Source organism: Apteryx mantelli, chromosome 10 (assembly GCF_036417845.1).
Source record: "Apteryx mantelli isolate bAptMan1 chromosome 10, bAptMan1.hap1, whole genome shotgun sequence".
Classification (NCBI taxonomy): Eukaryota; Metazoa; Chordata; class Aves; order Apterygiformes; family Apterygidae; genus Apteryx; species Apteryx mantelli.
Genome location: NC_089987.1, coordinates 2329761 through 2354281, shown reverse-complemented (window position 1 = coordinate 2354281; position 24521 = coordinate 2329761). Strand labels below are relative to the sequence as shown.

General features: G+C 56.0%; 2 protein-coding genes and 1 long non-coding RNA gene across 3 annotated transcripts in view; 2 read left to right on the top strand and 1 right to left on the bottom strand.

Moving 5' to 3' along the window:
- The first annotated feature begins 1017 nt into the window (after nt 1-1017).
- Nucleotides 1018-15807, top strand: ZNF469 (zinc finger protein 469). Its single transcript, XM_067302382.1, has 2 exons — nt 1018-8128; nt 8204-15807. Exons 1-2 carry the CDS (start codon nt 1141-1143, stop codon nt 14305-14307), a joined length of 13092 nt encoding a protein of 4363 aa, XP_067158483.1. The 5' UTR covers nt 1018-1140; the 3' UTR covers nt 14308-15807.
- Nucleotides 15808-19767: 3960 nt separating this feature from the next.
- Nucleotides 19768-24187, bottom strand: LOC136992843 (uncharacterized). The gene is made up of 2 exons (XR_010885272.1): nt 24104-24187; nt 19768-20851 (listed from the first exon to the last, which is right to left on the bottom strand). It is a non-coding gene; the product is annotated as an uncharacterized lncRNA (long non-coding RNA).
- The window catches only part of ZFPM1 (zinc finger protein, FOG family member 1), a 39151-nt gene continuing 38675 nt past the window's right edge, over nt 24046-24521 (top strand). Inside the window, exon 1 of the mRNA XM_067302380.1 lies at nt 24046-24196. Coding sequence (XP_067158481.1) covers nt 24157-24196 — 40 coding nt within the window. The 5' untranslated portion in view covers nt 24046-24156. The remainder of the gene's footprint in view (nt 24197-24521) is intronic.

The window sequence follows — 24521 nt, the reverse complement described above, 5'->3', positions numbered from 1 at the left end:
AAGGCTTGCTCCGGCACGGCTTTGCCAGCTGCGGTGCATTCCCAGGGCGGCGCGCGCCCGGCTTCGCCGCCGGTCCCGGCACGCCGCAGCGGGGTGCTCCAGCCTCCACCGCGGCGGGCTGCCACGGGTTAGGTAGCCCCGGGCTCGCGGCCGGCGCTGCAGTGAGCCGCAGGAGCGTGCTTTGCAGCCATCTCGGAGGATTCAGCGTTTGCTTTCGTTCCCCAAACGATGCCGAGGGGGGCTCAGCCTTACGGCAGCGGCAGCAGAGGCTCAAATCCGTTCTCCCTGGGTTTCGGAGCAATGGTTTAGGGAGAGGTGCTGGGTTGTTTCCGTCGTCAAAGCAATGGGCCGGGGGACAGAAGCACCTTGCAGCAAAAGCCTATTGCCGCAGACCTCGACCTCGCCGTGCTGCCCGCCACGGCTGCGAGCAGCCAGCGCCTGCGGCCGGAGGGAGAGCAGGGAGAAGGGCGGCACGGCGCGGCGCGAGGGCCGGGAGTCCTCCCAGGACACCTCTCGGAGCCTGTCCTGACAGTCATTCCCAGTAATCCGTAGGTGGAGCTCTTCTGTCATCTTTTTCTGCTTATGTTGCTAATAAGTACCCAGAAATAGCTTCCCAGGGAGGAAAAAGTGCCTCCCTCAGCAAGTTTTGCCAAAGGTGAAATGCTCCGAGCAGCCTTCGAAGCGCCAAAAGCTGGAGGGCTCCTGGCCCGTGGGGGCCGTCGCGGGGGTCTCTCCTCCTCCCCGCTGCCCCTCTCCGCCGCGGCGCGAAGCCAAACCGCCCCCAGCCCCTGCGGGAGGAGAGCTGGGGAACGCGCTCTGCATGCGGCCCCGAGCGCCCGTGGGGTGCAGCGAGGACCCCTGGTTTCCACCCGCCCTGGCTCACAGCCCGTTTTTTTTTTTTTTTTTTCCTTTTTCCTTCTCCGTCGCAGGTCTCAGCTGAAAGGATGAGGCGAGTCCCCGCTGCTGCCGGCCAGCCGGCCCTGCCCAGCGCCCGGGATGGCAGCGGGAGCAGGGTGCTGCTGCCCTTCTAACCCAGCCGCATCCTGGTTGCCCGTGACCGAGGACCATGCCCATGACGGAAGGACATAACCTCACAGCACGAAGGGAGACCGGAGCTTTCTAGTCCTGTCCCTCGGTATCATGACTGGAGAGACCCAGCATGTTTATGCCATCAGCGATACTGAGGCCAGCGCCAAAGACCAAGAGAAAGACTTTGGCTTTGAGCGCTACGGCGAGAAGGATGGGAGGCCGTTCACCGGCGGCTTGCCCGAGGGCTCGGAGCCGTGCTCGCACAGTGGCAGCGAGGGCACGTCCCCCTTCCCCAGCGCCAAAGACAAGGAGCCCCACAGCCAGAGGGAGGCTGTGATCAGGCCGCAGCAAGTCGGGAAGATCGACTTCAAGTCCCTCCACAACAAGCCCAAGTTTGCCAGCGACAGCGCCTGGAGCACCCTCAAGGGGAGCCCGCAGTCCCCCACCGGGAAGAGTCGAGCCCGGGAGAAGACCAGGCGGTCGGGGAAAGGGGAGCGGAGCCACCACCAGCTCTACAGGCTCAGCATCACCAATGCCCGGTCAAACCCCACCATCGGCATCGCCTACCCCCAGCAGAAGGTCACCCCTCCGAAGAAGCCAGAAGTCAGCCGCGGGCCCATCTCCGGGAGCTACCGGTTCCACGTGCCCAGCATCCCCGAGAGAGAGGCCGAGCTGCAGCAGGAAGACCTCAGCTTCAACCGATGCTTCCCGGAGGCCCCTGCCAGCCTTACCTCCACCAACTATACCTCACAGCCAGCAGCAAGCGCGCGCCAGAACCACGGCGTCAAAGGACAGTCCCCAGCAGGCATTCCCCTCAAGAGCCCCGGCACCAATGGGCAGCTACATTATTTAGAGTTTCAGGCAAACGGGACTAATTCTTGGCCTTCTCCAGAGAAGAACTTTCCAGGTGCTAACTATGGGGTCTCGGTGCAGAAGCCGAGCTCTTTTCCCGAGGGCAGCAAACCCAGCGCCCACGGCCTGGGGTCCTTGCCGTTCCAGTACCCTTTTCAGCTGCTGCACGACGCGGTGAAAGAGCCCTACCACAACGATGCTGGTAGCCAAGAGTACGTGGATGTTCCCCTTGCAGCCAGCCAGGTGACTCACGCTGCTTTCGGCTTCCATTCTTCCTCCCGAGAGTGGCAAGACGAGACGCTGAGCAACGGCTCCTATGAGAGCGTGTCCCCCGAGGGCCGGCTGTACGGCCTGCCCTCGCAGCCGGCCCCATTCCTGCCCCCGCAGCCACCGGCAGTCCCCCACCATGGCCCTCTGCCGTGCTACAAGAGCAGGAGCGAGCATTCTGCTGATCTCAATGGTGCTCTCTCGTCGTCTGGTGCTATCGACCAAAATCCAAGCACTTTCCAAGAAAACCAAGCTGTTTTTCCGTCTAGTTTACACTCTCCTAGCATGCCAAAGCCAGTCAGTAAGAGGCAAGCCTCATCAAAAGACAATGTCCCTAGCCCACGGCTACTGATCCAGAGTAGCTCTCTTAGAAGGAATATGCCACCGAACTCTCTCTCCCAAGTGCACTTTCAGAACAAAGTCTATTGCGGTTCCCCAGCAGGCAGCGTAAGCACAGGATCCGTGCCTTTCGAGACAAGCATTCCCACTACAACACCAACCCACCCCAGGCTTGTGCAAGCTTGGGAGGGTGCCACTAAGGCGTTTTCTCCCATGGACCAGAATTCAGCACCTTATTCAAACCCTGTTGGAAACCAGTTCTCATTTGAGTGCCAGTCTGGCCCCGAGCAGAGGCAGCACAGGCAGAAAAATGCCAGGATGCCTTGGCAGCAAATGCACCTCACTTCTGCAATGCCTGGTCAAAACAGGATAGAGTTGTCGAGACAAATCACCAGCCAGAAGCTCGCTTTCTCCCTTGGCACGTCAGAGTGGCAAGGGGGTGTGAAGGGCCAGAAAGGCACCCCGTTAAGTAACTCTCCTGGGTACCACAGCAAAAAGCTTTTGTCTGGAGAGGGCCTTGGGGCCCAGAGGGGTGACCCCAGCCGGCAGAGCTGCAATTCGACAAGTGCTTTCTCTTTCGAAAGTGGAAAGGACCCAGGGTCTCCTGCCTGTGATTCAAGAAGCAAAGCACTCTTCTACAGCATGGGCCAAGCAGGACCTCCTCCTCCTCCCTCCAGGAACTCATCCAGCTCAGCGTTGGTCTTGCCACCATCAGCCTTGGTGGCTGCCTCGCCTTGCGAGTCTCCGCTGCCTTCCCCTGTCCCAAACCCCACCTGCAGCAGCACCTGCTCATCTCTCTCCCCCATGTCAAGCAGCCCACTCAACCCCAGCTTTGAAGACAGCCAGATGTCTGGAGCACTTACCCCTTCTCCCTTCTTCCATCACCCCTGTCATCCCAAGGACAGCAACAAAACCTTCCACTCCTCCGATGTACTGAGTTCAGGCTCGCTTCATTACCACCCATCAGACTCTGTCAAGTCCTTCCACTTTCCTCCTGATGCCCTGAAGGATGACACTCTCCTCAAATGCACCCCGGAGAGTCCATTTCACAAGCCCAGCATGGAGTTGGCCAAAGGATGCCTTGATGGTCTTGAAGGGGAGCAACCTCCTCCACCTTATTCCTCCCATCACCTGCTGGCCAACTCCCTCAGCAGCGCCAGCCTGGACCAACTGGACGTGCTCCTGACCTGTAAGCAGTGTGACCAGAACTACAGTAACCTCTCCTCCTTCCTGGAGCACCGGCAGTTCTGCGGCTCACATACCGCTTTCCAGGGTGAGGCGAAAGATGGTCCCCGGGCAGCGGAGTGCAGGAAACCGCTCCCTCCGGAATCTGCAAAGCACTCCCATGCTGGGCCCCACCTGGCACTTTCTCCTGACCCCCAGGCGCATCTGCTGGCTCTAAACAAGAATGACGATTTCCTGCTAGAGGGGGAAAGCAAGAGCGATGTCAAAGAAGATGCTCTGAAGGGCAACCTCTTCAATGGCCTAACCACAAACTCCTTGCCGCTTACTGCATCTGACTTGGAAATAGATGACGCCAAGCTGGACAGTTTGATCACAGAAGCCCTGAACGGCCTGGAGTACCAGTCAGATAATCCAGAGATTGACAGCAGCTTTATAGATGTGTTTGCTGACGAGGAGCTTACGTCCGTGAAGGCTGCTGGCAATGGGCTTTCTCACAAGACGAAGGAAGCCTCTGAGAACAAACCGAAGCACGCAGGAACCGAGGAGAAGCCAGCAAGCCAGCCAAAAGCCAGCTATTATTATGAAGACAGCCGTCCTAGAGGGGAGCAGGCTAAGAGGAGAGCAGAAAGGCAGCACGTTCATAAGGGGAGAGCGGGCCGGAGGTTGGCGGGCCATGAGGCTGAGCGGCAGGAGAAGCCCTGCACACTGCAGGCATCTCGGAGCAAATCTCCAGGTCGGGCAGCAGCTGGGGAAGGGGGACCTGACAAGTCAGCCAGGCTGAGGATGGGGAGAAAGAACAGCAGCGGCTGTATTCCACCGGCAGCCGTAACCAAGTCTGCCACAAACCAAAAGCCGCCCAGAAAGGTCAGCCAAGAGACTCACGCAAAAAGCGAGGTTGGGCCAGGTGTTGCCACCAAGAGCTCCAAGCCGTCCCGGTTCTCCATGAAGGACATAAAGAAGCGGAAGCCACGAAGCGGGACATGGAGCAAGGAGCTCATTCACAAAATTGTGCAGCAGAAGAACAAGTTCCACAAGCTGCACGTGAAGAGCAACAAGCACATGCAGTTCTCCTTGGTCACCGAGAGGCTGATGCCAGCTGCCAAGGAGGGTAAGTTTCAGGAGTATGACTACATTTCAGACTCAGATGACGAAGGGGCAGAGTGCACCAAACTCCATGGGAGGAAAAGGCAAGGAGCAGGATTTATTGGGAGGTCCAAATACAACTTTAGCAAGAAACGCCCTGGAAGAAGTGAAAGAGACAAAGAGAAAGATCCGGCCTGGAGCTACAGCAGAAAAAGAGAGAGTCAGAAAAGAGCGACTCAGGACCACAGGAGGGTTCCAAGTAAGGAGGCCACCAAGAAAGAGGACTGTGCAACCAGAGCCCGAAGACGGAGCAGCCAGTCATCTACTGGCAGCAATCACAGCGTTAGCATGTCCAGCGAAACTGGCCCCAGCCCCCCCTGCACTGAACGGGCTGATTCAGACAGCGAGAAGGGAAGCGTGCAGACAAGAAGGCACTCGGATAGCTTAGAGCACACACCAAGGACTCCACTCTGCCTTCCTGAGGACAGGAGCCCAAAAAAGAGCCATAAAAGCAAAGAGGACTTTTCAAGAGGAACCAGACGGTTTGGCTCAGCCAAATTTTTGCTAGCAGGCTCCAGGACACATCCAAGTACTAAATCAGATGTTCCTCTGACAGACTATACAAAGGAGGAGCACCTACCACAGGCCCACGAGAAGCAGCACCCCAGCACAGACACGTTTGGTAGGAGTCCCATTAGACCCTCCTGTAAGGAGGATGTAGAAGAACCCAAAGGAGCAGCAAGCCATGCAGGTGAGACAGGAAAAACTATTTTGGAGGCTCAGGAGTCACCTGAGTTGGCAGTGGTCAGCCACAGGCATCAGTTTCCCCCTTACACTGACGATGCTTTGAAGTACCCTGCAGAAGAGCTAATTGCTCCATCCCATGTCAGTAACGAAGCTAGTCCTGGCAATGCGAGTGCTGCCTACTCAGAAGCTGGCATCAAATACTTGAAGGAACATGGGCTCTGTGACAGTCGGAAGGACTATTCTGCTCCCGTTGCCCCGTACGGGGGGGATGCTGTTGGGATGATGCTTGCTGGCAAAGTGCCCGATCCGTACGTGAACAGTGAGAACACGTTTTTCGATCACAAAGGCCTGCCCGGTCACTATGAGTCCAATCTCTTCCCAAAGCCCCCAGCCTTGGGTTCCTCACACACTGATGATATGTACTTATGCCAGGATGACATTAATAGCGGTTCCTTTGAGCAGAAGCACGCCAGTATCTCCCCCTACGCAGCAGAAAATCCACAGGCCAAGGTCTCCTCCCCTCTCAGCTTCGATTCCTCTTCGATATTTGGAGAACTTCCTGTAACTGAGTTTGATCCGCCGTTATACGAAGGTGTTTCTGCAAGCAAGGACAGTTATGTGGCAACATTTGCCTGCCCTGGCAATCCACCCAGCAAGCCACTGCCATTTGAGCAGCCGTATCCGCCGTTTATGCAGGAGAAAGACTGGACCCTCATGGAGGAGGTGGCTCCGATGTTGCCAGAAGACATGACTCAGTTCCACAACCTTTCAGCGGAAAAGCCATTAGCCAAGAAATTCCCTGATGAAGGACCTGTCCCTCCCAACCAACTGTCTTTGCCACTGTCAGACAGAATAACAGATTATAACGTAACTTTTATGAACAATATATCAGATGATGAACTGGAGATCAAGCGATTAGTTACAGAACTGGAAAGTCAGCTGCAGACTGGCAAAATGAGTAATGAGGCATCTGTCGCTCTACAGAAACCTGAGCCACACATTGCCACACAGCTGCGAGAACAGGCAGCCGAGCAATTTCCACCTCTGCCTGTTGATCAAGAGGCTGGTCATGAAAAAGGACTGTTTTTGGCAGATGACCTTGGGAGTACAAGCCTTCTGGCCACGAAAGTCTGTGTCGGCGAAAGGTTGGGGAGCGAGAAGCCAGGTGTTGCCAATGTACACGGCAACTATGAGAGACCCAGAGAGCCCTGGCCCTGCCCCGTGGAGTTCAGCTCGCTGGAAGCAGGGATGTGCACACCAGGCCCCGAAGACTCACTCTCCGTGGACCATTTCTGCTCCAAAGATGCCGGTGATCAGTTCCAGGGAGCTGAAACTGCCAAGGAAAGTGACTCCAGAAAGAGGGAAAAGGAGTCTTCCTCTCAGGGTCTACCTGACTCGTGTATGCCAGACAAAATAGAGGCTCCAGTCTACACAGACCATATGATAAAAACCCCTCTTGTTGTCGCTGACCCCTTGTTCCCTAAGACTCTAGAGACAGCTGAACCAAACAAAGAAGATATTCTACCCTCCCTGCCATGTAAGCATGGTGCTGAGAGCTTCCCAGTAGCAGGAAAAATAGATAAAAGCTTTGATGATTCTGCAGAGCTGGAAAAATTTGATACACATCTTCCAACCCTTAAACCTGAATTTGGCTTTCAGCAGGGTCCGGCCCCAGCCTTGGATCTCGCCTTTTCGTCTCGCATCAAAGAGGTCCCAGATACAGAAGAAAGACCTTTAAGCAAGTCCGAGTCACCCAGAATGGTGAAAAGCACAGTGCACTTCAAAGGGGATAGCAGTGGGTCTGCGTTACTGGAAGAAACGGAGGAGAGCAAGAGCACTGCAGCCTACCAAACCCCTGGGACCAGCGACAAAGCCAGCAAGCGAAAAGTGTTGTTGCTTGATATGCTGAGTCTGCCCAAGGAGAGTGACTGTGGTTCCCAGAAGAGGCTGGCTTCCCGGGAGACTGCTGCAAACCCGCTGCAGCAGCTCCAGCTCTTCGTTGCCCGGACTGTGAAGAACAACGAAGACGAGCTGTTGATGCCATGCTTCCCCATGCTTCTTGCTCCCAACCACCCTGCTCCCAGTGCCAGGGTCCAGCCGGAGCAGAAAGAGGAGAGCAGCGGCAACTTGGAAAGTGAAAATCGGACGTGCTGCCCTGCCCAAGGGGAGGGGAATGTCCCCATTGGAGGTGAGGCAGAGAGCATAGCTACCCCATCCAAAGAGGCTGCAGTCTTCTCAGGTGCACGTGAGCAGCTGGAATCATTCAGTGAAATGGACTCTTACAGTGCAAAACAAACCACATTTGTGAACCTGGAGCTGCAGAATAATGTAACAGAGCTGCAGCACTTAGCAAATGAACATGCAGAGCAGAATGACATTAATATCTGTGCAGATGGTGTTTCCCAAGAGCATAATGACCTCTCACCACTTCACAACACAGGGGCGACCCCATTGCCAGGGCAGGGAAAGAAAGCTGATCAGCTTGTGGAAGAGCAGGAGCAAGATAAAAACAAAGCGACCTTGGCATTTAAAAAACATGAGCAATCCCTTTTAAGCCATAGTTCACTTGAGAAAGAAACGTTGGGCAGTGCAGCAGCAGAGAGGCTGGAAACAAATGAGGCTGAATGTAGATCCTGGTGTGAGGGATCTAACCCAGATGTACAGTCATTAGGCTCCATAAAAAACAAACGGATAGGACCAGGCAGAAATCAAGTAGGGCATGGGACACAGCCCCTGTGCAGCGCCTCTGTGAGTCCTGCCAGCCCGTTGAATCCCTCAGATGATCTCCACCAGGATCATCATTTGTTGCAGGACACAAAAGCCTGCACAGTAAATGCTAAGGTACCCGAAGAAGGAAATAGCAAGAAAAAGTCCCTCAATGGCTGTCGCTACACAAGCGATTCTCTGGCCAGCCTGCCCTTGCAAACAAACTTGTCTCATCCTAAATGCTTGCAAAGCAACGGTACTGAAGGAGGAGAGTTCCCCAGCTTCAGCGCTCAGTTATCAGAGGACAATAAATATAGTGCCTCCTTGCTTAGTGCAGAGACTTCGTCGAGTTCATTTATCACGAAGAGCTGCCCTCCCAACGCCGACAGTAGTCAGATTTGCCATCCCACCCCGAGCCCATTAGAGCAAGTGAAGTGGAGAAGAACACCCGCCTTTCCTCTTGCCCTGCATCCCTGTGGTGCCAGCATTCCTGCACCATTGGAGGCAAGGGGAAGCAGTCACCATCACCTTCCCGAAGGCGTCCTGAGTAACTACGGACCACCTGAAAGAGAAGGACGGGCAAGACCCCGTGCTTCTCTGTGTGCTGATGATCTGATGGGCCCTGCTTTGGAGATCGAAGGCCCCCAGAAACTGCATGTGAAGGACTGCTCACTTCCCTGCTTGCCACCTTTCAACCAAAAGGATGTTGGGAAAGAGGTACCAGAAAGCCCCTGTGCTGTGCTATCAGATTCTCATTTTAAAGAAAACAAAGCATGCACCATCACAGATACGATTATTAATTCCCAGTCCGTTCCTCCAGAAACCCAACGTTACTCAACCCAGCCCACGGCAGATCTTCTGCTGATTAGAGAAAGAGAGGTAAACTTAAATCAGAAAGAGCTTGAGAACTGCTCTCAAGATGAAAGTAAACATCAAAGTGAACCAGAGGCTTTGTCCAATGATTCTGTTGTTCAGCAGATACCACCTGCTGTCAGTAGCAGTCCTAAAAGGATTGCAGACCTTGGTCCTGCTAAACTAAATGCTCACCCTTTTTCAGAGGCAGCAGAGGTGAGATCTGGTGATCCTTCCAAAACTACAGAGAATGGGGGAAAGAATTTAAAAGGAGAGAAACCCAAAATCCGTGGGGCTGAGCGTGGTGGAGAAGCTGGGAGTTGTGTGTTAAATAACACGGACCAAGGAGAGGACAACACGTTTACTAGTCTTCCAAAGACTTCCCAAAATAAACTTCTAAAAGAAAAGAAGCCAAATGGGCTCCAGGTCACCTGTGATATTTGCTCAGCCTCTTTCCGGTCCAAGCCTGGCCTGACCAGACATAAAGCTGTCAAGCATCAGGTAAAGAGTAGTGGCGTATCACAGGCAAGCAAGACTCCTAGGTCCGATTTTATTCCAGTAGACAAAGCATCAAAAGCAGCCAGAAAGGTCTCTAGGAGGACCCTAAAGACGTCTGTCAAAGAGAAAACCTGCAGCTCACAAATGCCAACCACCACTGTTGAGTACGTTCCCAAGAAAATATGCACAGGCCTGGAGAAAGAACCCAATGCACAGATGCAAGAAGTGGTCAGCAGAGTACTCAGTGACCTCAGTGTTATATCCTTTGAGATGTCCCAGGAGCTTCATCGCACAGGTATTCTGAACAGAGAGATGAAGGCAAAGTATCAGCGCTCAGAGACAAGGGGAGCAGGTGAGGCAATGGCTGAAAAGCTGGATCCTGAAAAGCAAGCTGGGAAGGGAGAAAAGGGCAGAAGGAACCAAAGCAAAGATCCTGGAGGAGTAAACAGCAATTCTGAAAAACAGCTAAACAGGAAAGTGAGACGAAGGAAAGCAAAGGTATTTCCCAACAGAAATGAGCCCGATGGTCCATCTGAACTGGAGAATAATGTGAATTCGGATCCTTCCCCTGCTCTCCTCAGCAGTGTCAGCTCCAATCTGTCCAATATGATTGAGGGCTTGCATGAGCCAGGCAGCTGCATCTCAACAGAGGAACAGAATCAGCCCAACTCATCCCAGCACTCTCAAAAAGCAAAACAGTGCCCTTGTGCAGTTGAGCACTCACAGGACCCGGGCAATAGGATGGAGTCTTCAAAGGAAATGGTCAGGAAGGAGTCAATAAAGGGCACAGTTGCCTGTTCTACAGAGGTGGAAGATCCAAGTCGAGTGGAAAACACAGAGGCTTGCAAGAAATGGGTTGGTGGGTTTGCAAAGCAAGTGGAGAAGGGATTGGGCAAGGTAGGCAAAGAATGGCATCTTCATGGTGATGGCACAGATGAAATGAATATTGAGACAAAAGACAGTTCTGCGGGAAACAGCCAGGCTGGGAATCAGAGCAGTGCCCCACAGGGTCCCACAGGTTCTGGCGAACAGGACCTGCCGCTGGAAAAGCATGATTCAGAAACCATCCAAAAGGATCCTGTGCAAAGCACACTGCAAAACACTTCTGATGCCAGCTCTCCCTCCGGAGAGCCTAAGCGCTGGGTGAAGGGAGACTTGCAGCAGAGCAAAGAGCACTGCATGGACGGTGCAGCTGCCTCAGACCTCCAGAGCTTGTTTGATGATGACTCCACATTCTCCCAGCTGTTTCCGCGGGACGACCAGTTCATCCGGAGGAAGTGCACACGGGTGTATGGGAAGCGCACCAAGAAACCCAAGCCTGTCACCGAGGTAAACATCCGGCCAGCGGGTGCCATCGACCTCTTTACTATCCGATTAGCTTCTGACCTCAGTGAAACCAGCTCTTTCTGTGTCACTAGGGAGGATCCTTGTGAATATGAAACCATTTCTATCGACGATGCCTTAATGCTAAACATGTGTCACAGCAGTAAGGCAAAGAGCGGAGATGCTGTTCCCAGTGGATCTAAAAATACTGCGCTGAGGTCAGACTGTGAGAAGATCAACCAAGAGAAGGAGGTCATTGACCTGGCAGATAACAACGTGCTAACCTTCTTGTGCCAAAACAGCCAAGTGGAAAATGTCCCCAACTTGAACCTTTGGGGCTGTCTGGAGAAGGAGGGAGAAAGCATCTCTGCTGAGGAAATGTTTGAGCCTCCAATGGGCCTTGAGAATGAACACTCACTAGGAGAAACGAGTTCAGAACCTCCCGACCTGGCAGAGGAGCCCTATGATGGCAAGGTTAGCGAAGATTCAGACTCTCCTGAATTTCATACAATTGACATTGAGATGCTGAATGCAAAGCTAAAAATGAGAGACATGTGTTTCTTCGGCCCTTGTGAAGATCTTCCTGGCCATACTGATGAAAATACTGTGAGTTTCAAGCAGAAATCAGGCCAGCATAGCAAACACAGCAGAAATAGGCTAGAAGAAGGGAAGCTGGGGAAAAACCGCAGTGACGTAAACATTAAGACCAAAGACAAGCAATATAAATGCAAAGTGTGCTTCCAGTGGTTCCTCACGTTAGGGGAACTGGACTTCCACAAGCTCACCCATAACCCTTCCCCTCCTCCTACCTGCTACATGTGTGTCCAGCGCAAATTCAGCTCTCGGGAGCAGCTAAGGGACCATTTGAAAGAGAAGCATGCCAAAAACAAAGCTGGCCTGTGGGCTTGCGGGATGTGCCTGAAGGAGATTTCCGACGTCTGGATGTACAACGAGCACCTCCGAGAACACGCCACCCAGTTTGCTCGGAAAGGGCAAGCACAGAAGTCCGTGATGGGCCTGCCTGCCTGCTTTGGTGAGGACAGCGCCGCTGTCACCCACTTCCTCAACACCATCATGTATCGGAGACCCAGCAAGTCTTCCAGGCACGCTGACTCCAGCAACAAGCATCTGGTTAGCAGAGAGAGCAAGAGCCCCAAAGAGCTGCCCCTTGAGCAAGAGGCCACAGCGATGAAAGACCCCTTGGAAAGCAACATCAAGGTCAAGCCATCTGCACCCAGCTCTTCCAAAGCATGTGCCAGTCCATCTCCAGACCATATGGCAAAAAGTGAAAGCTCCCCCAAAACTGTCCCCATGCATCCAGACTGCAAGGATCCTTCCAGGGACTGTCATCATTGTGGGAAACAGTTTCCCAAACCCTTCAAGCTCCAGCGGCACTTAGTAGTGCACAGTTTACAGAAGATTTACTTGTGCCACAAGTGTCCGATGTTCTATCAGGAGACCAAAGAGCTTCGAAACCACCTCAGCCAGGAGCATGGGATACTGGAGGAGCAAGAGATCAAGCACACCACACTGTATGCATGTGAGCTCTGTGCAGACGTCATGCACGTTATCAAAAAGTCCTTCATATGTAGCATGTGCAACTACACGTTCTCCAAGAAAGAGCAGTACGACCGGCACATGGAGAAGCACCTTGCAGGAAGCAACAAGACCTTCAAATTCAGAGGGGTCATGAGGCCTGGCATTGCCTCCAGAGAGGGCAGGGAGAAGGTTAAAGATGAAGGCTCCCTCCAAGAGGGCATGCCACCAAACAAGAAAAGAAAGGTTGTTCACCATGGCAGCTCACTCCCGCAGAGCTCACCTCTGCACCTGGACCATGCTAGTGACCTGCAGCTGACAGAGGTTGCAACTCCCAGCCTGCAGGCTCCTAGTGAGTCTTTCCCTATAGCAGCTAGTGAGCCAGGAGCACCTCTACCCCAAACCTCTGTGAAAACAGAAGACCTGGTGGGTGACTTCTCTGACCTCCTTGCAGAGATGGAGAAATCTCAGTTTGATACCCTGCCTCCACCGCCCTGCCTCTCCCCGTCTTTGCCACAGGCTGCCACAAGCAATCCAGAGCTCAGCCATATCACTACCCTATCCATTGAGGAACTGGAGAAAGGAGCTTTTGATGGGAAACCACTTCCTTTCTTGGACTCACCTGAGTTTCATATTGACCTTGCTGGGTTAGCCTGTAACCAGGTAGCAGATGAAAAACTGTCTTCTTCACATCTTACTGAGAAACGTGGCAATGCCAATGCCCATAAAAAAACAAACTTAGGCAACAAAGATGAATACATAGCAGGTGTCCTGGAAAATTCCAATGCAGCCACCAGCCCTGTGAATGAGGTCCCATTTCTCCAACTTGCCAAGAAGGTCCCGGAGCTTCCTTCACCAAGGGCAGAGGCTCCTCAGGCCAAAGAGACCAACAAAACACTGTGGAGCAACCCCAGTGCAAACGATGCCCCTTCTTGGGAAGGAGCATCTACGACCGGTTCTTCCGAGGCTGCCCACCACCCCCTGTCCCTGAAGGACAAGATGACATCGCCTGTGCTGAACAAGGCTGCCAAAGAGTCAGCCCCGCAGAGGAAAACCGCAAGTAGCCCGGCCAGCAGCGACGCTGCTTCCAATGCAGCCAGCCCCGGGAGGAGTGCCGAGGAGGGTCCAAAACCCGGCTCGCTGAAGGAAAAAGCTGTGCCTGAGACGGGCGCCTGTGCCAAGGAGAGCAGTGCTAACACCAGCGGCAAGGAACAAGGCGCCAACCAAGGCAAATCCACCAGCCACCAACTCAAAAGTGAGGCGGCCAGCAACGCCGTGAGACACGGGCACGTGGAGCCGAGCAAAGCCACGGACAAGCCGGCTCTGAGCGTGCCGGGCAAGCTTCACCCAAAGAAGCGAAAAGAGCACAAGTCCTTGAGTCACAGAGGCAGCTCCGGCTCCCGGGAGAACATCGAGGGAGATGGGAAAAAGAAAAAAGCCCGGACGCCGGGTCCGGGCAGGAGTGAGAGTGCCGGCGAGTTGAAACGCGCCGACTGGACCAACGCCGAAGCTTCAGCCCTCTCCCCCGGGAGGAGGGAAACGCACTGCAACAGACTGATTCCCAAACCCAAAATAGCAGGAGTCGGCAACCAGCTGAAGAAGATGGTCCTGGACACCTACAACCAGAAGAAGGTGGAGATCCGTCATGCCAACGGGGACGTGAAGCGCAAAAAGGCCATTCTGGGGAAGAGCCTCCACCAGGTGCTGGCCAAGGGACCGGTCTCCTCCCTGCGCAGCTCCTTGCACAGGCCGCGAGCCGCGCGGGGCGCGAAGCCCGCCGAGCCGGCCAGCTTCCGCACCGCCGAATCCCAGAACAATCTGCTAAGCCAACTCTTTGGGCAAAAATTAACTAGCTTTAAAATTCCTTTAAGAAGAGATACTTCAGAGTAATTTATGAAAGTGACTCATGGTGATCCTCAGCTGCTTTCATGGGGTTTGCAAGGAAAAAATTATCAAAGCATTAAATTCGTTTGTGTAGCATGATTTTTCTGTCTAGCTTAAATGAACTTGCACTGCAGCCTCTGTGAAATAGTTTGCTTTGTGTCTACTAATCTACTTTAATTCACCTGATTTATCATGCAAATGCTAGAACTTTGATGTTGCTGATGATTTTCATGAACTGAAATTGTAATCGCTTTGGGCAGACTGAATCGTCAAGAGCAATTGCTTTATTGCAGAAGTGCTGAGGTTATAAGGATACTTGCAAATCTCAGACCCTTTTGAGACTGTGTCTGTGTTATCTTTGTACAAAGTACTTGAAGAGATGAACTTCATTCCGTAGACGTCTTATTCATAAGGTGCAGTACACTGTAGAAAGCAAATTTTTTTTGAAGATTTTGCACAAATAATCCTGTACAATTCATTTAATTGGGAGCTGGCCTAAGAGATGATACAATTAAAAAAATTAAATTAAGAATCGAGTGTCCCATATTTTGACAGCCATCCCTAAGAATTTGTTTCTACATTGTCAAGAGAATAATGAACCAGCTTTCGTGCTGCGTGGGCTATTATAGCATTTCCGACGTTGCTGCCATTCTTTGACCACTGTAGATGATGTAAATGGAGGAAAGCCAAGAACGCGAGCAAACTGCACCTTGACACTTGTGACAAACTCTTTTTGTAGTTTTTTTTGTTGTTGTTGTTGTTTTTGTTTGTTTGTTTGCGCAATGACAAAACTGTGCCAATTTACCACACCAGAATGGTACTGTCCGAGTGCCCTCAACGGTATAACTTCTAAACTATCTTACTGTATTGAGTTAGTGGCTATATAGGTATCCGCTTTTTACTATGCAGTTACTGGTGCTATTTTTATTTTGTAATGTGAATACAGACTTCCTTGATTGAAAAATAAAGGGAACCGTTAGGAAGTAGCAGTTACCTGTAAAAGAAAACAAAGCAGGAAAATCAAACTTTAAGGAAAATCCTGTATGCTGGTACTCCATAGTGTTGGAAAGGTTACGTCACGTTATACAAGCATGTTATACAACTGAACTTTTGAACCGGAAAGAAATCTCAGGTGCAAACGAGGACATGGAAGATAACTAAATACTATTGAAATACTCCCAAGTCAAGGAGGTGAAGTAATGCACTGATGTGATATGAACAGTCAGAGTACTTTGCGTCTGTCCTGCAATTTTTTTTTTTTGTTTTAGATTTAAAAGGGGGAAAAAAAAGAGGCTTTATTCTGTTAATATGTATCTTTACAATTCTTTGTATTGTATAAAAATATTGTAGGTAATTTACCTTGGGTGCAATGTGTTATGTCAAAAGTTTTTATTTTGATATTTTGTCAGAGAAGCAGAGAGAGAGCAGGAAACGCCTTTTTATGATGTTGTATGTGTGCTTTTAAAGTGCCTCTTTAATATTGTTAAATAAAGTATGAGATGAAAATATGGGGTGGTACTGTAAAATCATACATGATTAATCTTTTCAAATATATTCCAATATTTTCACAGAAATTCCCTGTCTGTGTGACGTTTGTGGGCTGTGTCTGTGCCGGCGTTGCCCCGCGCCGGTGCCGGGCCCTCGTCTCCCTCTCGCCTCCCCGCGCAGGGCTCCGCCGCCCGCCGGGCGCTTGCTCGAGCCACGCTGTGATTTTTCCACCCTGGGAACAATTTGATGTGGCCCCGGGAGGACATAGGCGACGCTGCTGCCAAATCGCAAGAATTTGCAAAATTGCGGCACTTTGCTCCAGCTAAGACGCTCCCGTGTCTCCTGGTGCCCCCCATCTGGTGCCTGTGTCCTAACAAAACCCAGCTGAAGCAGGATCTTTGGCTCCATTTCACGTTTTAAGGTGTTTCCCAGCCGGCCTTGCGCTGAGCCGCGCGCTCCGTGCGCGCACGTGCTGCCTATGCATGCTCAGCCCAAAAGTCCGGCTTTTATTTAGCTTGCAGAAATTTCTTCTCATTTTCTGGGACTTCTGCTCCATCTGCCAGCTCTGTTACTGTCAGGTTATTGCCCAAACCGTCCTGCGTCCCATAGGGAAAGGCACGGCTCTGTAACTGGGGTTTTGGCGCTCTCTCCGCTGCCCCTTGCCTCTCGGAGCCTGGCTCCGTGCCGGATACGAGCTTGCGGCATGGCCCGGCCTTCGCAGGACTCCTTCCCCGCGCGGGCTCATGCCGCTCGCCCCATGCCGGCGCCAGCACACGGGAATCGGCTGTGGGGCACCGGGGCCAGCGAGCTCGCAGCATCGCGGCAGACAGCTCTAGTCCCCACCAGCTCTGCAAGGGCGATAAGCTAAACAAAGCAGTGTTTAACCATCTGGGGGGGTTTCTGGGAGCTAAGCGGAGCTCGGCGGCAGTTGCTCGACACACCAGCCACCCTCGCTGCAGATTTTGCTGTCTCCTCTTCGCAGGCTCACCATCGCCGCTGCATCCTGAAGCAGCGAATGCCGCAGGTTAACTGGCACCGCATGGCAAAATACTGCTGTGATGCACATTCGGATTGCGCTTCCATTTCACGTGCTGTCTTGGGAAGATGCTGGGAGAAGAGGAGCGGCTGGTGTCTCAGCCGGGGTGGGTGAAGAGCTCAACCCCGATCCCACGAGGGGAAGGCGAGACGAGCGACGGCAGAAGCCGCGCCGGGCGGAGGGCTGCAAGCCAGCACCACCTTCCCGAATTGCGCCATGCCAGAGGAGCGCGCCGCCGTCAATGCGGCACTGGCACAGCGGCCAAACCTCCTGCGTGCCGCCCGGCCAGCGGTCGCTCAAGGGGCCATCGTAGCCCAGGACAGGGGCGAGCCAGAAAGGCACCAGCTCTGCCAGGGCAAGAGCGAGGTGCCGCAGGGACACCCTACAGCAGGAAGTCCAGCGCATTCATCAGGATGATTGTGTTCCCAGACATGGATTTCGGCTGGACCTCGGAGAATTGCAGGGCTGCTGAGGTTTCCCGCTACCTGGGAACAGCCGTGGGAGCTGCTGGTATAAAATAACACGCGGCATCTCCAGGTGAGTTGCTCCAGAGCCCGAAGTGCCTGTTCTGGTTCCTGATCCAAAGGAGCATTTCCAGCAGCCTCTGGCCAGCGAGAGCACGGCCCTTCGGAGCTGGCGTGTTCGGGCATCGGTCCTGTTTGAGGTCGTTGAAGCTGGTCGACCAGGTTGTGTTGCTGTTTGTAAAGGAGAAGGGGCAGCAGTGGTGCACGAGATCCAAGTGCTACCAGCTGTCCAGGAGCATCAGCTGCACCATTAGGCCACGTTGCAATGCACCACCATGCAATGCAACGCAATGCACCACCATGCAACGCAATGCAATGCAATGCAATGCAATGCAGTGCAGAGCAACACACTGCAACGCAATGCAACACAATGCACTGCACAGCAACAATGCAACACAATGCACTGCACAGCAACACAATGCAACACAATGCAACACACCACAACGCAATGCAACACAATGCACCGCACAGCAACACAACGCAACACACCACAACGCAACGCAATGCAATGCAACGCAACGCAATGCAATGCAACACCACACAACGCACCACAACACAACCCAGTGCAATGCAATGCAACACAATGCGACACTGCAACGGCCACCGAACCCAGGCACAGATGACCAAGTCGCGTGCGTCCCAGGGCCTGCGAGCCGGTTGGAGAGCTAATTTTGTCTTTTCAGGACTTGTCCCGCCATCCTCTGCCTCGTGCTGAGTTTACGGCTCTGAGGAGGCCAGGAGACACCACCAGTATTTTGCTTGGTTCCTACAAAGGGGCCCGACCACATTTCGCGTGCAGGCAGCAAGGAAGGGAAGCGGCACGGGTATCTTGTCCAGGAGGGAAGGACCCGATGTGGCACAGTTTGGGCATCACCACTTTGTCCTCGAGATGACCTCTGCAGGCCCAGCGCTGAGGTCTGAAGGTAGGAGGCTGACACAAAGCTGGGCATATTATATTCTTTAATTACTGTTGCAATCATAACATTTAAGCGCTGTCAATGAGAGATAGCTCATAACCGCAGGCTAGAATCCTTGCCACTTGGGGCTTGTAACTAAAACTGCAGGATTAATTTGATTAATTGATAGAATTATTTTCCAAACTACTCTTTTGTTTATGGAAGCTTAAAATGCTTGCCGCCTGCACCCTCCTGGTGTGTTGCAGAGTGGAGATAAAGCGGCTGAAAATAATTAGTATGGCTTAATTTAGGGAAAAAAATAACCTCAAAAGAATTTTGCAGAAAATTTAAAGCAGCACATTTTACTATGTTTTGGCAGGAAATATTATGGAGTTGGAAATGGGACTTTTATGTTTTGTCGCTACTATATTTCACGAGGGCTGCGAGCCTGCCGGAGAGAGGGGTATTTCATGCCTGTTTGTGACTGTGTTTTTCTTTCACCTCCAGATTCATTTCCAGACAAGGCACCCGGAAAATTATCCCACTGCGAGCGACAGGTTCAGCTGCAGGGCATGGGACCACCGAGGACTCCTTGCTGCAGGCAGGTGAGGGGACGCTTCTCCGGCCCCGTCGTGCCCCATCCATCGGTGGTCCCTCGCTCCGCTGGCGTCCGCAGGGTGATCTCCAAATTTGGGTCAGGTCTGGGATGGGCAGAGCTCGCCGAACTCACCGGGCGCCCGCTCCCGGGGCTTGGCAGAGGCGCGAGCCGGGCAGTCTTTTTTTTTTTTCTTCTTCTTTTTTTTTAATCCTTTCTTGCTTTCTTTCCATCGTCTCCTGCCTGCTCTCAACCCGCCCGTCCCCCTCCTCCTGCGGCCTCTGACAGCGAAACGGCTTGTGCAGCATGAGCGGCCCGGCAGGACCCCCACCCCGGCGCGTGCCGGGAGGAAAATCCGCCCCGTCCGTCAGCGCCGCTCAGCTCCCTAAAGCCCTCGAGTTTGCCAAGTCCTGCATCATCAGCCGGCATCCCTGGTGCATTTGACGCTTGGGAGATTGCAGGCCTCCGGCGGTGTGATCCCAAGGAGGAAGGAGAAGCTGGGCTGCTTCTCGCAGCCGAAGATTCCCGCACGGCTCGGCGGGCGCCTGGGGAGCGGCGGGGCGGAGGAGGCTGCGTCCGGCACGGGGTCCCGTGCCGCACGGAGCTGAGCCGTGCCTTGGCACCGTTCCCGATGGGAAGGCTGCCGAGATGCTCCATGGCCGTGCCGGGGGCTTTGCGGGCCGCTGCCAGCGAACGGTGGCTGGACGGCGTCGCCAGCCCGCTGGCAGGGCAGGGATGCCTGGGGGCTTCTCCGCTGCTCGCTGCCACCCAAAAAGGGCCAGTTTTGCTCCAGCAGCTGTTTGCTCCTAAAAGCCCCCCAGATCCCGCTGCCCTTCCTTTGGAGCAGCCGCCCGGGTTTGGTAGCTTTAGGTGCTTCAAGCCTCTCCGTAACGCCGGGAGGATAAGGAGACCGGCGTGACACCATGGTGGTCGCACTGCTAGACTTTTTATTTTTGTCTGAGGAGACTAGATGCTCTTGAGTTAAACTTGGCCGTGCCTTGCTCAGCACTGGTTTAAGCTCTGGCTCCCGCTGTGCCCGGCGGGGACCCCGCTGGCGCCCAAACCCTCCGCGGGCACTCAGCTCGGCACCCGGCGCCATCTCCTCCCGCGCCCGCACCCGTGAAATACGGCCGGGGCGCTGCCTTAGTTTTTCCCATTTGCATTCCTCCGCCAACATATCCTCTCCCCGCGTCGCTAATAATATCGCCACAGATTAATTGGCACTAATACAAATGTACACTGCTCCATAAAAAGATGTCACCTCGCTCACAATGGGCGAAACGGCTGCTCGCGCATTATCTCTGCTCTGCAGGCATGTAATTCACTCCGCGGGAAAACACGCTATTTATCCTGGTACCCTGTAACAGCCTCGCCGCAAACACGGCGCGCGCCGGGGGGAAAAACCCCGCGCCGGCGTGCACGCAGCCGGCCGTGCCACCGGCACCCGCTCGCGCCTCCCCAGCAAGGTGGGGGGCTCAGGGTGCCGGAGCCACGTGCACCCCGCGCCGGGATCTGGTCCCCGACCCGGCGGCGGAGCTGGAGCGACTGCAAAGTCTCAGCCTTGGGGGATCGAATAGGCCTTGGGACGATGCCGAAAAGCGAGCCGGGCGAATTCAAAGGACGCTGGCAAGGGATGCCCAAGGGTAAGGACTAAAGCCGGTTTCCACCTCTTCCGGCAGCGTTTGCTCCCAGGGCGTTTGCCGTGGCGGAGCCGCCGGGCAGCTTGCTGCTATTAGGTGCACGAGCGGCGCGGCGGCTGCACGCATCGCCGAGCCGTCGGGGCTCCGTACTGCAAGGATGAACCAGGCTCGCCAAGGCGGTGAGGGAAGCAACGCTCGGCTTGGCGCACAAGCGAGGAGGGGCCTTAGCTGCCCAGATGCTGCAGGAGCTCGTGGTGGGAGAGGTGTTTCCTGGGAGCAGCCTGGTCCTGGTTTCTGCCTTTCCCCATCGGAGAGGGTTTCCAGGCGTCTCTCATTCTTCCTGGCTGGAGTCGCTCCGGTTGCATCCTCTCCTTGAAGCGCAGCACCAAAAAATGGTCACAAAACCCCAACCAGAGCCCCCCCAGCCCGCAGGAATTGGTGGGACATGCTAAAACCAGCAAAGTTAACCTGCAGGAAGGGTGCGTGGGCGGCATAACAGGAACCTGGGAAGGGAAATTCCTCCCACATCCGCAGCCCGGTGCAATAACACCGGTGCAGCGAGTGTCTCCGGAGGGGGAAGCAATGTGACCACATGATGGACCTGGCCACGGGCAGTGGCATTCGCGGCAACGGGACCTGCTGCTCTGGCTCCGCCGCCGCAGCCCTGCAACCACCGCTGCACAGTGGCCCCGTTCCCCGGGGAGAGACGGGAATCTCCCAAGGCGGCAGCCCTGCTTCGCCTCTTCCACGCCCCAGCCCAACCTGCCAGTGCCTTTGCTGGCGTTATCTCCCGTCAGCGCTGATCCAAAGCAGAGGACAGTCACGTCTCATTGGCCTCGACCCTGCAAAGACTCAGCCTAAGACGTTGCACACGCGCTTAACTTTGTTACGCATGTGAGTCGCGGCAGGGAATTAAAAGGCGCTGGAAGCAGATCTGTGCGCCCTGCGGCTTAATGGCCTCCAGGAAGGCTACGGTTTGAACTGAACGGGGCCAAACGAGGTGAAAAAAGCAGCGGGCTACTCGCTGGCTTTGGGCACGACTGTTTTGGGGGCCGACTGGCCAACCGAAGGAAGAGCAAACCGTTTTTCATGGCACCATCTCCCTCCCTCCCTCTCTTTTTCCCCCTGGAACTCTTCTTAATTCCTAACTTAATTTCGTTTGACATCTTCATTGCCGGCTTGACCTCTTTACTGGAATCATGTGGTGCTTAAAACTCATTATTCCACCATTGAAACAGGAAGTTAATTAAAAACCCTTAAAAAAAAAAAAGACAAAAAAAAAAAGAAAAAGGAAAGCAGGAGCGCCGATCGGCAGCAGCTGTCATGCCGCGCGGAGCCCTTCGAGCGCGGGACCCGGGCGGCGGCGAAGGGCTGCAGTGAGCCGAGGGGATGCTCGGAGCAGCGGCCCGTCGCGGGAGCGGGGTCCAGGCGGCGCCGGAGGGGATGCGGCCGGGCACACGGCGAGAGGGGACCGTCGCCCCCTGCCCGCCCGCAGAGCCCCGCCGAGGCGAGGAGGGGCGATCGCCCGTAACCGAGCACAATTTGGCCAGTATTGGTTATTCTTGATGGAAAAAAACCCTTCTGGCCCCCAACAGGCACTGAGAAAATAGGAGCGGCTCCCGCTTACCCCTCTGGCGAGCCCCAAAATAGCCCCGCCGACGGCATGCTCCCTGCCATGGGGAAAAGAGGGAAAAGGGGATATGGCACGGTCCCGGGGTGCAGCCCTGCCGCTGGCGGAACCTCGCGGCTGGGCATTTTTTGGTTCGCACACGTGAAACTCGCCCAGTTTTAAGAGCCGTCAGCAGGGACGACGGGGGACGGTGCAGCCAGGCAGGGTGCGAGAGGCAGGAGGGGTTGCTGCAGAAGCACGGAAATTGGGGGGAAGGGAGGTGCAAGGTCCCAGCCCGGAGAGCATCCCTGCACCGGGATGGGGCTGGCGACGCGGCCGCGGCCCGGGAAGCCGCCAGCCGGCCGGGAAGCGCAGCGAGCCGGGAAGTCCTCAGCTCGGGGGCAGTGTTGCTGTATCTTTGGCCCAGCAGGTCCTGCCGCTGCGGCTGCCGCTGCCGGCGCGAGGGCTGGCGGCACCCTGCGACTCCCACGTGCTCCGGGGAGCGCGAGTCCGAACAAGGCGGCGACACGCGGAAACGGGGCTGGGATGCAGGGCCCTTTCCCACCGCCTCGGCTTCCCCGGCCCTTAAAAATGCTGCCTGCCCCCCCGCAAGGAGGGCTGCGACCCACCAGCTCCCGGGCCAGCAGCCGCCCCCACCCCGAATGCCCCCGGGGCAGTGGGATGGGGGGCAGTGGGGGGGGGGGGGTGTCTCCTGGGTTATCCCTGTGCTTATTCCCGATGTGGGGCGAGCTGGGGTCCCGGGGGGTGAGGTCTCTTGGGGGGCTCGGGGGCCCCAAAGGAGATGTCCTGAAGGGGGGTTGGGAGCTCCAAAGGGGGGCTGAGGCCCCACGGGAAGGTTTGGGGGGTCCCACAGGTGGAGGGGGTCAGGGCCCCAGAGGGGACACCAGTTGAGGCCCCAAAGGGGGGGTCTTGGGGACCCACAAGAGGGTTGGAGGGCCCCAAAGAGGGGGTTGGAGCCCCAAAGAGGGGGTTGGCATACACAAGGGGGGGGGCTGAGGGCCCCACAGGAGGGTTTGGGGGTCCCACAGGTGGGGTTGGGGCTCTCAGGGAGTCTGGGGAGACCCAAAAGGGGGCTTGAGGCCCCAAAGGGGCAGTTGAGGTTCCAAGGGGGGGGGGGATTGGGGGCCTTGTAGAGGGGTTTGGACCCTCCGTGGGGCTGAGCACCCAAAGGAGGGGCTGGAACCCCAAAGGAGGGGTTTTAGGAGAGGCTCGAGGACCCCAAAGGAGGGGGGGGCAAAGGGGGGGTGAATGAGGGTCCCAGTGGGGGGATTGGAGACCACATGGGGGGGTTGGGACCCCAAAGAAGGGAGTTTCGGGGAACCGCAGGAGGGCTTGGGCAGCCCAAAGGGGGGGGGGACCCCAAAGGGGGGGGATTGAGGGTCTCATGGGGGGGGGTTGGGACCCCAAAGGGGGGGGTGGGACCCCACAGGAGGGGTTTGGGGGACCCCAAAGGGGGGGTTGAGACCCCAAAGGGAGGGGGTTGGAGGACCCCAAAGGGGGGTGGGTTGGGACGTCGGTGGGGGGTTCGGGCCGCCCCCCCCAGCCGCACCGCGGGCCGCCCCGGCTCCGCCGCGCCCCCCAGCGGCCGCCCCCGGCCACGCCCCGCCCCCGCGCCGCCCGGCCACGCCCCGCCCCCGCGCCGTGCCGCGCCGCGCCGCGGTGGCCACGCCATCCGGTGGGCGTGGCCGGCGGGGGGGGCGGCGGCCTATGGGCGGCCGCGGCGGCGCGCGGCGGGGGCTGGCCCCGCCCCCGTGGAACGTTCCGCGGGTTTGATACATTGCGGGGCCCCATTGAGAAAAAAAAAAAAAAAAAAAAAAGCGGCGGCGGAGCCCGGCGGCGGCAGCGGCGGCAGCGGCGGCAGCGGCGGCGGCGGCCCCTGCTCCCCCGCCGCGCCGCGCCGCGCCGCCCGCCCGCAGCCGGCCCCGGCCTCGCCCCGGGCAGCGCCGGGCCGGCGGGCATGCGAGCAGCCGGGGGCCCGCACGCCGCCACCCACCTGCCGCCGTGCGCGCCGCCAGCCGGAGCGCCGGGCTCGCCCCCCGCCGAGCGATGTCCAGGAGGAAACAGAGCAACCCCCGGCAGATCAAGCGTGAGTGCTTCTTCCCCACCCCCCCCCGCCGCCGCCGCCGCCACCCGCCCGCTCCTGCCGGCCGCCCCGGCGCCTCGGGGCAGCCCGCCGGCCCGGCCTGCTTTGTCCGCTCCGCCTCGCCTCCCCTTTCTGTCCGGCTTCGGGGGGGGGGGCCTCCTCCTTCCCCCCCTCCCTCTTTTTTAACGCTTACCCCCCCCCATTTTTAATAAGCCCCCCGGGAGGCGAGCGGGGCTCCCTGCCCGCGGGTCCCCCGGCGCCCGGCTCTTCCCACGGGTCGCTGCGCCCCTGGCCGCGGGCTGCGGCGTGCGGCTCCCCGACGGCCCGG

What these genes read in the sequence shown, in the direction of transcription:
- ZNF469 (XM_067302382.1), top strand. Translation starts at nt 1,141, where the DNA reads ATGACTGGAGAGACCCAGCATGTTTATGCCATCAGCGATACTGAGGCC. An exon ending in GGAAACAAATGAGGCTGAAT is followed by an intron (nt 8,129 to 8,203) that starts GTAGATCCTGGT and finishes GGATAGGACCAG; the next exon opens with GCAGAAATCAAGTAGGGCAT.